Below are 12,443 nucleotides of genomic sequence, written 5' to 3' on the forward strand. Positions count from 1 at the left end.
TTCTTCAGAGACCTAGAGGCAGGGATTTTAAAACTCCCCATGGCACAGGCCAGGCAGGAGAATGCTATATCCTCTTCCCTCCTTATCCTTAAATTCCTTCCCTCTATATTAATTAAATTACCACAAATTTCTAGACTGACTTGGGTATTTTATTTGGGATTTCCCTTGGCGACCAACTAACTCTAGATTTTAAGTCACAACCCTAAAATTATCTTTACAACAGGCTGGTGTGAAGAGAGACCTGAAGCAGGACTCAGTGAATGAAGAGGATGCAGAAATCATCCAGAGAGCCTGAGCTAAGGTAGTCTGTGAGCAGAGACGGGGGTCTGATGGGAAAGGAGTTATGGAGACAGAAAGTGTAAGATGCAGCAACAGTCTAGATTCCGGGGGGTGGGGGGGAGGGCAGGGTAAAGGAGAGCGAGAAATTAAAGAGAATGCCAAAGTTACGACCAGAAGGTACAGGAAGAACAAGAACTCAGGGTATTTTCAACAGAAAAGGGACGTTTGCAAGAAGGGTTTATGGGAAAAGATAAAACAACAAAGAAGATACCAAGAAGGAGTGGTCAGAGAAATGTCAGGAAAACAGAGGGAGTGGGGTAGGGGGTTTGGGGAGGGAGGAATATCCAAGAGAAGATGCTGTCAACACCCTGATGTCAAACACACCAAACAAACAAGGATGAGGACTAAGGAAAATACTATTAGCTCAATACACCACCTCAAAGGGTGTTGTGACAAAAGTCCACTGACATGTGAGTCATTGGTAACAGTAATGACTGTTTATGGGGCAGATAAGCTAAGGTCCTTCTATATTAGACTGTGATAATTTAATTCAGTTTAGCAAATGTTTATTTAAAGAGCTTGCCATATAACAAACACTATCCTGAGCACTAGGCATGCAAAGAAGCAGGCCCTTCCCTGTAGCCATTTACATCCTTGGGGGAGAGGGGTGGCAGTTGGAGGGGAGGAGACCATATTTTGGAGTTGGAAGGGACATTATAGGCTAGTTAGTCCAACGTCCTATTTTACAGATTAAAAAACTAAGGCTTAAGATAGTTAAGTGACTGGTCCAAGGCCACAGACTTAAAAGAGTCAGAGGGGAAATGTAAACCTGTACTAAAAAAGAACTATAAAACAAGATAAGGAATAAGAGAAACAAAGGAGTGATTGATTAGGCAGAGTACTCTAGGAGTATAGGAGAGCACTTCCATCTGGGCAGATAAGGGGAGGCTGTGGGAAAGGAGAAGTACCTGAGCTGACCTTGGAAGGAAAAGAAGGAAGCTTAGAGGCCTCAATGGGATGGAAGTACATTTCAGGTATGGAGCCTGGGCCACATCAATGCACAGAGGCAGATGTTGATCAGTCAAGGCTGGATAAGAGCTAGCAGCACAGCACAAGGCTGATGTAAGAGTAAATATTAATATGCCCATCAATACACCCTCATTCTAAATGTTATTTAAATTCACCTTTTCTCCCGGAAAGAAACTTTTTATTTTTGGCATGCTTCTGATTATAAATATCCTGGATATTCATAATTATTGAGTCAGTTAGCCCATGTTCTCTGAGAAGTTCCAAGGCCTTTGTATCCATCAAGTTATGAGACCGATTGCAGTGTTCAAAGCCACATTTTCCTTGAGTGAAGTGTTCACAGATGTGGAGTCTCTGGCATTCTGTCTTCTTACTGCAAGAGTCACTCCTATTTTCTCCTTTGTAGTGTTTGCATATCTGGGGAAGAGAAGAAGGATACCAGGGACAGGAATGAATAACCAAAGAGGACACAATTCAGCCATTCAAGCAGCGTCCACCTTACCTTTATGAAGCAAAGTCGGAACATACAAGGATACCTGCATTGTGCAAAAGGAAGCAAGGAAGACAGAAAGCTTAAAGGACACTCCAATCTGGTCCATCTTTATGAATTAGCACTAACTAATTGCAGCAAGGCAGACCAGGACTTACTAACAAATAAGGGTCTTCACAAGTAATCAGTCAACTAATCAATAAATATTTATCAGACCCCCATTGTAACAGGCACCTTGCTAAAATCTAGGGAAACAAAAGGAGACTAAAGAGAGTCCCTGCCCACCATAAGAGCTTATTACAGTCTAATGCCAACAAATATATATATATTATATATCAACATAGATACAATAATAGGAAATAGTTAATTGAGAGAAGGCTTTAGAAATAAGAGGGACTTGGGAAAGATTTCTGGGGAAGGCAGCTGGAACTTCAGGGAAGACAGAGAGGTTAGGGTTGAGGAGGGAGGGCATTCCAGGCAAAGGGATGAGCAGAGAGAATGCCCACAGCTAAAGAATGGAATATCTTGTTCATTGAACAGCCAGAAAGCTGCTGTCCCTGGATGGAAGAGTCTGGTTTGGAAGTAAGGTGCAAGAAGACAGGAATGGTTGGAAGGGGTTTGGTTATGAGGGGTTTTGAATATCAAATAGAACATTTTGTATTTCTCTTGGAGGCAATAGGATGAAGTCACTGGAGCTTGCTGATCAGACCATGCTTTTGGAAAATCACTTTAGTGGCTGGGAGATGGACTGGAGGGGCAAGAGATTTGAGGCAGGCAGACTGTCCCCTCATCAGATGATAAGGATCTACACTAGAGAAGTGGCATGTCAGTGGAGAGAAGGGAGTACACTCAAGAGATGCTAGAAAGAGGAATAGATAGGCCTTAGCAACAGATGGGATATGGGAGGGCAAAGCATACTGAGGAATCCCAGGAGAACTGCTAGGGTGCAAGCCTAAAGGATTGGGAAGAGGGGATTACCCTCAACAATAATAGGGAAAATAGGAGGAAGGGAAAGTTTAAGGGAAAAAATAATGAGTTCTGTTCTGATGAGATCACCAAGTGAAGCAGTATGGAGGGAGAAGACAGCCTAGGATTACAGGGTGGGATCTAAAAGAGGCAAAGGACACAAAAGAAGGATAGGTCAGAGAGGTAAGAAGAGAACTGGCAGAGAGTGCAGTCCTGAAAGCCTGGAAAAGAGAATCTCAAGGAAGAGAGAATGGTCAACAGTGCCAAAGGCTGCAGTGAGGTCAAGAAGAAAGAGGACTGAGGAAAAGCCCTGGATTTGGCAACTAAGAAATCATTTAAGAGGTTAGAAGATAGTAAGAGGGGGGCAGCTGGGTGGCTCAATGGATAGAGCAGGCCTAGAGATAGGAGGTCCTGGGTTCAAATCTGGCCTTAGACACTTCCTGGCTGTGTAGCCCTGGACAAGTTACTTAACTGCCATTGCCTAACCCTTACTGCTCTTCTGCTTTGGAACCATCAGGATCAATTCTAAGATGGAAGATAAGTTAAAGTAAGATTCTAAGATGAAGGTATGAGTTTTTGTTCTTTTTAAAGGGAAAAGAAGAAAACAATGAGATGATAGAAAGTGGAGGGTTCAAGAGATCGATGACAAGAGTGAGCAGGGACAGACGGGTCAAATGAAGGGTTTTTTCAGGATGGGGGTGTAAATCTTAAAATTTCTTAGACTTATGAATGTTGGAAATTTCCCCATTGGGAAATTTCATACTTGAAAAAATTTCCTACTGATAGTAAGAACTCTATTGGAATGTGAAACTCGTTGGCATGGGTGGATCCTTCTCCTCCCTACTTGAGACTACTTTAGGACAGAAACCTTTTGCTAAACAATGGAAAGAGTTTTGACCTATGCTTAAGCATAGAACAGGAAGTTCTTTGAGTCATGATTGATTTTAGAATTGATACAATAGAGATACTTGGAATGACAGAACCAGGTCTTGGAACTTCCAATCTCCACCCTACTCAGAGTAACAGGATTTAGGAAGGGCTGCAGCAAAGATCAAGATTTAATTATTTGAGAATATGACCTTCAACAGACATGTGCAAAGGAGACAGACCTCTGGGCAGTCCTGGGTTAAGCTAGAGCCCCCATTGGCACAGGGGAGAGATTGACAGTGATTGGTAGATGTGAGAACTGAGGGGAGGGAACTTAGATGGTTTCCTTAAAGATAGCGGGGTCTGAGGACTGAGGAGGAAGAGTTTTTGCTCGGAAGAGTTTTTGCTCTGAAGGAGGTCTAAGAGGAGAGAGGTCCTGGAGGGAGAGCTCCTGGAGAGGTCTTGAAGGAGGCAGTGGAAGGAGAACTCAGGAGGAGTCAGGAGGAGAATTCTCTGGAAACATTTCTTGAAAGGAGGCTCTCTTGAAGGTGGAGCCTGAGGTTGGCATGAGAAGCCTTACCTAGAGAGATTTTGGGTGAGTGATAAAACCAACTGACTGATTTATCTCTTAGGACTGAGGTCTAGGCCTTATTGGCTTGAGACCCTTCATTCTTATTCCTTTCTTACTTTCTCTCTTTTTCTATTGATTAATCAGGGTATTATAAATTAAAGTTCTCTATAAAACCCAGTTGGCTTGAGCATATTCATAAATTGGGAATATATTCCCTGGCGACCATCTTATATTTATATAAAACCAAGACACAGTAGAAAACATATTTCAGCGGTCATAATTATTATATATTTCTCTTGCTCCCAAACATTTTAATTATCACAGTTTATGGCTCCCACTCCCTTATCTACAACTACTTAATGCTCAAAACTATTTTAAATCTAACGGGGGGTGGGGGCCAAGACATGTTGGAAGGCAATATGAAAAGATCAAGAAGAAATCGAGAGTGAAAATAAGTGAATGAGTCAGTACAACAGGGGGCAATCTACTGGAAGGGACAGGATGGAATGGGTTCATGTGAACAAGAAGGGGGGGTTTGCCTTGGAAAAGAGTAAGGCCACTCCATCATGTGAGGCAGGAGTGAAGGAGGAGAGAGTGGCAAAAGGCACCTAAGACAGGCAGAAAGGGGGAGAAGAGGAAGTTCTGGGTGAATGGCCTCCATTTTTTTTTTTTAAGGAGGGAAGAAAAGATTTGGAAGAAACTTTTGAGAGTGGGATAATGAGTTGATTAGAGCTATACGGTTCTATTATAAAATATTGTTTTGGATCCACTGAAGTTGTATAACATAAATGTATAGCAAACCCAGTCAAACCAAGCAGCTGCATGATTTTCTCCCCCTACATTTGGTAGCACAGGGGTGGACAGTGGGAATGGTCCAAGGCTGAGGCTCGGCTGGGTCTGACCATTGATGTGATAAGGGGGCTAGGGATCCAAGAGAAGACACAGCAGAGATGAACTGGTTCACCAAAAAGTCAAGATGCGGAGAAGAGGAGAAAGTGGTTAGTGCAGGGGGGATGGTGTAGGAAGGAATAGAGGGGTCAAGTGATGGATAAAGAGAAAGGTCATGAAAGGGAAGGCAGAGGAAGAGGTCAAAAGCCAACAGATAATGGTCAGATAAGGGATAACCTTAATCTATTAAAGGGTAGACAACACTGATGATAACAATTAGAATGCCAGTATAGGGCAAGGCCAAGAGATCTGGACTTCCTGGATCTTGATTCTGATACTTATTAGCTGTGTACCCTTGGGCAAGTGATTTCTGTGCTTCAGGAGTTTTCAATCTTATAACCCAGGTAATGATATTATGCACTGCCTTCCTCACAGGATTATGGGAAGAAAGCACTCAAGTGATCCTCAAAGTATTTAATATATCAACGGGTTTTTGTTAATAGCTCTACAACGTGTTAAATAAATACTGGGCTAGGCACCTGGGCCACAAAGACAAATATGGGCCTATTCTGTGGTTTCAGGGAATTTACATTCTAGCCAGCAAATAGAACATGTAAGTTGGGATTTTGTATTTATTACCAATTATGTGTAATAACAAATTTCCACATAAATTATGTGATTGAACTTATCCCCCTCCTGGTGTTGGCAGGCAATTCAATCTGAGTTATACACGTATTATGCAAAATATACTCCCATATTATTCATTTTTTGTGAGTCATCCTATAAAACCAAAACCCCCAAACATAAACCCAAATAAACAATTGAAAAACCCTATGTTTTCATCCGCATTCTGACTCCAACAGTTCTTTCTCTGGAGGTGGACAGACAGCATTCTTTGCCAAACACCGTACTGCTGAGAGCAGCTCAGTCTGTCACAGTTGATTCATTCCACAATATTGCTATGACTGTGAATGACATTTTCCTAGTTCTGCTTATTTCACTCTGCATCAGTTCATGGAGGCTTTTCCATAAGCTGGCATTTCTATGGCACTTTACATCCAAGAAAGAGAAGGATTTTACACAAGAGTGACAGACAGAGCAGTTGGAATGTTGAGAAGAGGGACTGCTGGGAAAATAACCAACGGACAGGAAGTTCAATTCTGAACCTCGGACTGAAAGCAGCTCCCTTTCCTGTCTCAGGATTTGAAACCCAGTTTTCCTGAGGATTTCCCAAGCGTATCCGATGCCCACATCGACTATGATTTGATCCTGTTTCTCTGCCATCTCCGGACCTGTGTGGACTGACCAGACATTCAGCCGCCTGAGAGGGTTTACCCTGGAAGGCAGATACCATCTGCCTCTGCATCAGCTATACCTAAAGACATTTGTTGTTTCTCTGACATTAGATTAGGATAGCCAGCATAGAATAACTAGAGGATAGGGAAGTTTTCCAATGGCCAAAGCCCACCTTCGGTCTGGGCTTTTAGCAGAGTCCTCTCCCTTGTTACCCTTTCCCAAATAAATAGCTGTTGTTTATTCAGTAGCAGCCAGATTTTGAAAGAAGAAAGAAGGATGGTGGGTGGAGGTTTAATCCTGGAGGAAGATCTCTCATCAGGTCCAGGCAACAAGCAAAGTCCTAGACCGAGAGCCATTGCTCTTTCCTTCAGCAAGGGGTTTAATCAGAAGGGCACCCAGGTGGTTAGCTTAGGTATACATGTCCTAACAAGAGTCCTGTGGGGTTCTATCTGGTGCAGACCTCTGCTTCCCCTGGGGGGGGGGGGATCATCAACATATTCTGACCAACCTTTAAACCATCACACCAGGGGTTCTCCTTTCCTTTTTACAACACCCATTCTATTTTTTGATCCTACAACCAGTCAGGTGAGGTATCACTGGGCTGAGGCAACAGAGAAATGGTGTGATTTATCTGGTTACCCCTAAGAAGATAGGAGGCCATCTGATTCTTAATCCAATATTTTTTCACCTTATGTCACAGCAGCACTCTTCCTAGAGGAGTATGCCAAGCCTTCATCTTGAAGTAATGAACAGGACAGCAATCAAGTAATCTCAAATTATACCAAGTGGAAACTCCTGGGATCCTCGAAAAGGGCAGGAACCTTAAATTCAAGATACTTTCCCCCCATGTGTACAGCTAGGGAAATGTTCGGAACCAACATGAGTGTGTGCGGAGGTGCGGCCCAGGATACCTTCGGCACCTGAGTTAATTAAATGGATGGTCAGGAGGAGAGTAGCCAAGAAGGTCTTACCCCAAGCCCCATCCCCGCTTCCTTCACTTTCCAACCCTGGTGACTATATCACTCATATTTTTGCCATCTGACTCCTTTGGCATATGTGTCAGAAATGGACAGATAGGTTGTAACAGGAAGAAATAATTCATGAATTAAAAATCCAGGTCTTCTTGATAATCTTGTAGGTTCTGACAAGAAAATGCTCACTAACTTAATAAAGAATACTGAGCAGTACAAAAATCAATGCCAGTGTCCAAGGACCAATAACAAGATAGGTTACCCATCTCCTGGCAGAAATATGATGGACAGAAAATGGAGAATAAGACATAAGATTTTTTTGTCTGGGGCCAATTTTGGAATTTTTTTTGTTTGACCACACATATATTACTAGAGTTTAGTTTGGTTTTTTCCCAATTGGGGGAGTGGGGATAGGAGGGAAAGAAAATAGATTTGTTAATTTTTTTAAATCAACATAGAAATAAAATTATTTGAAAACTATTTTAAAACGTTCACTAAACTATAACCCAATTTATGACTAGAGTTTTCAAAGTGTTCTTCACTTCCACTCACTCTTGTTCCTGAAGTCGGCCATCTTTAGTCATCCTGTTGATTTTCTCTATTTCAGTCAAGCTGCTTTGTCCACCATCTTCTTCACTCATTCCCTCCTGCTCTATCTTCGAATGTCATTTCCTATGGGAAGCTTTTAAGAGTCACGATATTCCCATCTACAAGCCATCTCATGTAAAAGGCCAGGGTTAGGTAAAGCTCTTCCAGGAAGCCTTTCTTTGATTATGACAAGGAGGAAAAAAATCACTCCCATTAGAGCCTCAAAATGCTGTGGACTCCTTAACACATGTGGGCTGTGGAGGGATTGAAAGTCTCACATTCCTTCCTGAGTAGAAGAACTCTAGAAAAAGATGGAACCTCCTCATCCTCCAGACCACTCATCAGTCCAGTTCCCTCCAAAGGAACTAAATAAAAACTGGGGATCCTCCACTCTAAAGTCTCCTCTAACTAGGAAGTTCAGGCACCTCTGAGAAGAGTCTTTCTGGGCTTTGAGCTATATAATTTACTTTTTAATCCCCTACACAATGCTGTCCTTTAAAACAACCTCCAGCATTTTCTACAAAGTCTCAGCCTCAGTGTTAAAGTGTAACTTACATCAGGCAGGAAAAAGGGGTCACTCTGGAGAAGAAGAACACCCAGCTCTTTTTTGGAGAGTGTAAAAAGTGAATGCTTTTTCAGGATTCTGATGTTCTTTTCCGAATGAATATCGTGGGAATATTTGCAGTAAATCCTGAAAAGAAAAAAAAAGGGGGGGGGCAATCATCATCATTGCAGTAGCAGCAGTAGCAGTTGTAGTAGTAGTTGTACTAGGAAACGTATCACTAATTTTGGCCTTGCTAAAATGAACTGCACAAATGAGATACATCAGTGGAAGTTTTAAGATGTTGAGTTCATCTGGGCTCTTTGATAACTTCTAATAGAGGAAGACCTTGCTTTGAAGAAATCCTGTAAAAATCCAACTTACGAAACAGGTAGGATCTGGAGAAAAAAGAGAAAGAAAAGGTATATACTTTTTTAGATCCCTTTAGAAATATTTAATTTACAAAAGAAAGGGCTCCTTTAAATGACAACTTCTCTAGAGATTATGGTTATCTAACACTGAAAGAAAATGGGAAAGGAAGAGGTAGAAATATGCAAGTCAAATGGAAAAAAATGAAATTGCAAAAAAATTCAATTTATACACTTTACAGAAACATCACTATTACATAAATGAAGGCTTGGTTTATAAAATGTGAGGATAAACTAATGGAATTTATTTTTTAAAAACAGATCAAATATTTTTCAGCTCAATATATTTTGGGTTTTTTTAATTGTTATTGATTGTTTATAGATCCCATTCATTTCCAAATATATTTACTCTTTCCCAGCCCAAAGAGCCATCCTTTATAAAAAAAAGGACTAAAAATAAAGAGAAAAAACAGTTCAGCAAAACCAACACACTGATGATGTGGGAAAATCAATGAAATATTCTTTATTTGATTGTCCCCCCATCTATGCAAAGGGAGGCCTTGAAGGAAAGAAAGCCCACCATGTCTTGGGATGGCCCACTCTACAGGACATATACAAAAGTGGGTGAAAAATCTCATAAAAGGGGACACTTAGCTGCTGAGGAGCCAGGAAAGACCTCCTGGAGAAGCTGAGATTTGAGATGAGGATTCAAAGAAAACTAAGAGGCAGGCATAGAGGGAGACCATGCGAGGCATGGGGGGCCAGCAAAGTCAAAGTGTCACAGAGACAGTCTTGGGACTATCCACTGGCACCAGCTCTACACAAGTCAGGTGTTAATTTTTCAGTGTGGACTTATATCCCTCGAAGACAAATCATGGCTTGATTCTTTGGCTGAATTAATCTAAAGAGTAGGTCACAATTGTGTACCTTTCTTTTTTCCTGGAAGACTGATAGGTAAACATTTACCAAAATACTCCTACGTATGAGTGTCCTATTTACAAACAGGCTGTCCGGCATCCTGGATCAGTGTGTTGGAAGAGAATAAAAGTGTAAGACTGGCAAAAAAAAAAAAGTCAATTTTTGAAGAGCTTTCAAGGCCAAACAAGAGGACCATATTTATGAAGATGGAGACAAAAGAGAGCTCTTAAATTTTATGAAAGGGAGTGGAGTGACCTACTTTTTGGAAAAATCCTTTCAGTGGCTTAGTGGAAGATGGAATTGAACTCATGATGAGGTTGCTCAGAATCATGGATGTGGCTTAAGGCTGTACTCACAGCCTGGAAATACTTGACAAACTGAACTCTGGGAATTTTGTTTTGAATGCAGTTAGCTGTCTCAGGGGACAGAACCTATAACCACTAACTAATTATCTTTCTTTAGGCAAGTCTTCATAAACAGGAAGTTTCAAGTGGGGAAAAACCTCGACTAAGTCTGGTATCATCTCCGGATGTTTCCAAGTCCCAATTCTAGGGTAGGGGGTCTCCATAAAAAAAATGCCTTCCTAAGTGACTGATAAATTCAGTCAAAGGTATATCTCCTCTCTAAGAGGGCCTTGATGTTCTCTTCTGTAAAATCAGGAGGGTGGTCTAGCTGGTATCTGAGGTGCTCAGCAGCTCTAACATTCTGGGGCTTTAGGACTCTAAACGCACAAGTTTGAGCATGAAAAGAAATCTGAACTTTAGAGCCAGGAAGTCTTCACCACCGTGTCTCAGTCTCTTTGGCTGGGTGGAGCTATGATCAACGCATTGAAACAAAGAACAGGAAATGTGGTGATTAATTGGCCCAGAATTATATGGGCTCTATACAATCTTATTTATTTTTTTAAACCCTTGCCCTCTCTCTCAGAATCAATACTGTGTATTGGCTCCAAGGCAGAAGAGTGGTAAGGGCTAGGCAATGGATATCAAGTGACTTGTCCAGGGTCACACAGCTGGGAAGTGTCTGAGACCAGATTTGAACCTAGGACCTCCCATCTCTAAGCCTGGCTCTCAATCCACTGAGCTACCCAGCTGCCCCTATCTTATTTGTTTTGAAAGGCTATAAGGGAACTAGATGACAACCATAGTGAGAGAAATAGTTTGGGAAATACAGGAGCAACCAAACCCTCACCCTTCCTGGTCTATATGAATGCAAATTAATTTGTAGTTAAAAAAATAGTTAACAATGAAGTTCCCTACATCTAGTACCATCTAACTCTCTTCTCCTAGAAAGTCTTGTCTTCATGCATAGATGTGAGACTTCTTAGTAATCTATATACCTTTATTCTCTTTCATTTCTTGATAGTCATATCTTCCAACTTAATTCTTGCTATCTTCTTCTTCTCCTATAGCCAATCTTACTTTGGGGTGGGGTGGGGGGGGAAGGTTAGCCTTTTTTTGTATGCAATGAATTTAACAGTTTGCTAAATCCACAAACTTCTTCTAAGAATCTTCTTTCAAATGCATAAAGTAAAATATACTGGACTGCAAAAGAAATTAATAATATTGAAATAGTCATAAAAATCTATTTTAAAAGTTTCCCAAACTCCTGCTTTAAAGAAATCACTTAAACTACTAGGAAAGGAGAGGGAAAGAATAATAGTTACATTCTAAAAGCATTTTTAAATACTGAATTAAACACTAAATAAAATGGTCACTTCCATATACATAGTAGCAGAAGTATATGAAATTGCAAATTTATTATTTTCAGCTTGCTTTCCTCTTTAAGTTTATAACAAACTCAACATGTAACTTTCAAAGCTGTCTTGCTTCTCAGTGACTCTTTTTAGCCTTCCTTCTGTTTTCTTCTGCGCATTTAAAAAAAAAATTCTTCCATGACTTTTCTTTTTTCTTCCTTTTTCCTTTTGGGTGGAGCGGGGGAGGGGGGACACCCCTATCATCATCCTCATCCTCTCACCTCATGCCCCACTGAAGGTATACTAGAGAATGCCCCCAGCCTGAATTATCCAGGGGCCTGTGTTTCTATCAAATTGAGACCAAGGGTGTGGCCTCAGAATTTCATCCCATGAATTTGATTTCAGAAACGTTTAAAAAAACAAACATTTAAAACTAACGAACAGATTGATATATTGCTGTTTGCCCTCCTGGGGGAAGAAAAAAAAACAAAACTTTGTAATATACAGACAGAATAAGCAAAAGTTGCTATCTCCATGGATGGGACAGGCTGTGAAATGAGAAAAGGACCAGACTGGTTTCACTCTGTCCCAGAAGCCAGCAAGAGGTGTGGAATCACTTCCTCCTAATTCAAACCATCCTCAAGATGCCTCTGGAGATAAGTGAGGATCAGTGACAAAGGCTGGTTATCTTGCTGGAGTTCCAGTAGGAAGGAATCCCTCTCGGAACCTCGGAAGGGGGCTATTTGAGGGGGTGAGGGAGGGTTGGGTTCTGCTTTCACTTTCATCTTTGCCACTTTCACGTTCTTAGGGGGTGGGGTGGGGGCATGGCAGCGCTCGAGGGGCTTTGATAATTCCTTGTTGCACATTATTCATTTATAGCCAGTGTTAGCCATGCATGGTAGGTCGGGGCACAGGCCCCCTATCTGGTGTGCCGCTCACGGATGATCAAGAAGCCAGCCAGAGTTAAGAAATGGCTTT

The 12,443-nt window shown here is 41.4% G+C and overlaps 1 protein-coding gene across 2 annotated transcripts in view; it reads right to left on the minus strand.

Annotated features, from left to right (window-relative positions):
- Nucleotides 1-12,443, minus strand: part of LOC100022977 (zinc finger CCCH-type antiviral protein 1) — a 105,205-nt gene that overhangs the window by 60,288 nt on the left and 32,474 nt on the right. For both annotated transcript variants that reach the window (XM_056799754.1, XM_056799755.1), the window contains exons 2-3: nt 8,498-8,633; nt 1,464-1,722 (exon numbers count right to left, since the gene is read on the minus strand). In XM_056799754.1, coding sequence (XP_056655732.1) covers nt 1,464-1,722; nt 8,498-8,633 — 395 coding nt within the window. The remainder of the gene's footprint in view (nt 1-1,463; nt 1,723-8,497; nt 8,634-12,443) is intronic.

Source organism: Monodelphis domestica, chromosome 5 (genome assembly GCF_027887165.1).
Source record: "Monodelphis domestica isolate mMonDom1 chromosome 5, mMonDom1.pri, whole genome shotgun sequence".
NCBI classification, from domain to species: Eukaryota; Metazoa; Chordata; class Mammalia; order Didelphimorphia; family Didelphidae; genus Monodelphis; species Monodelphis domestica.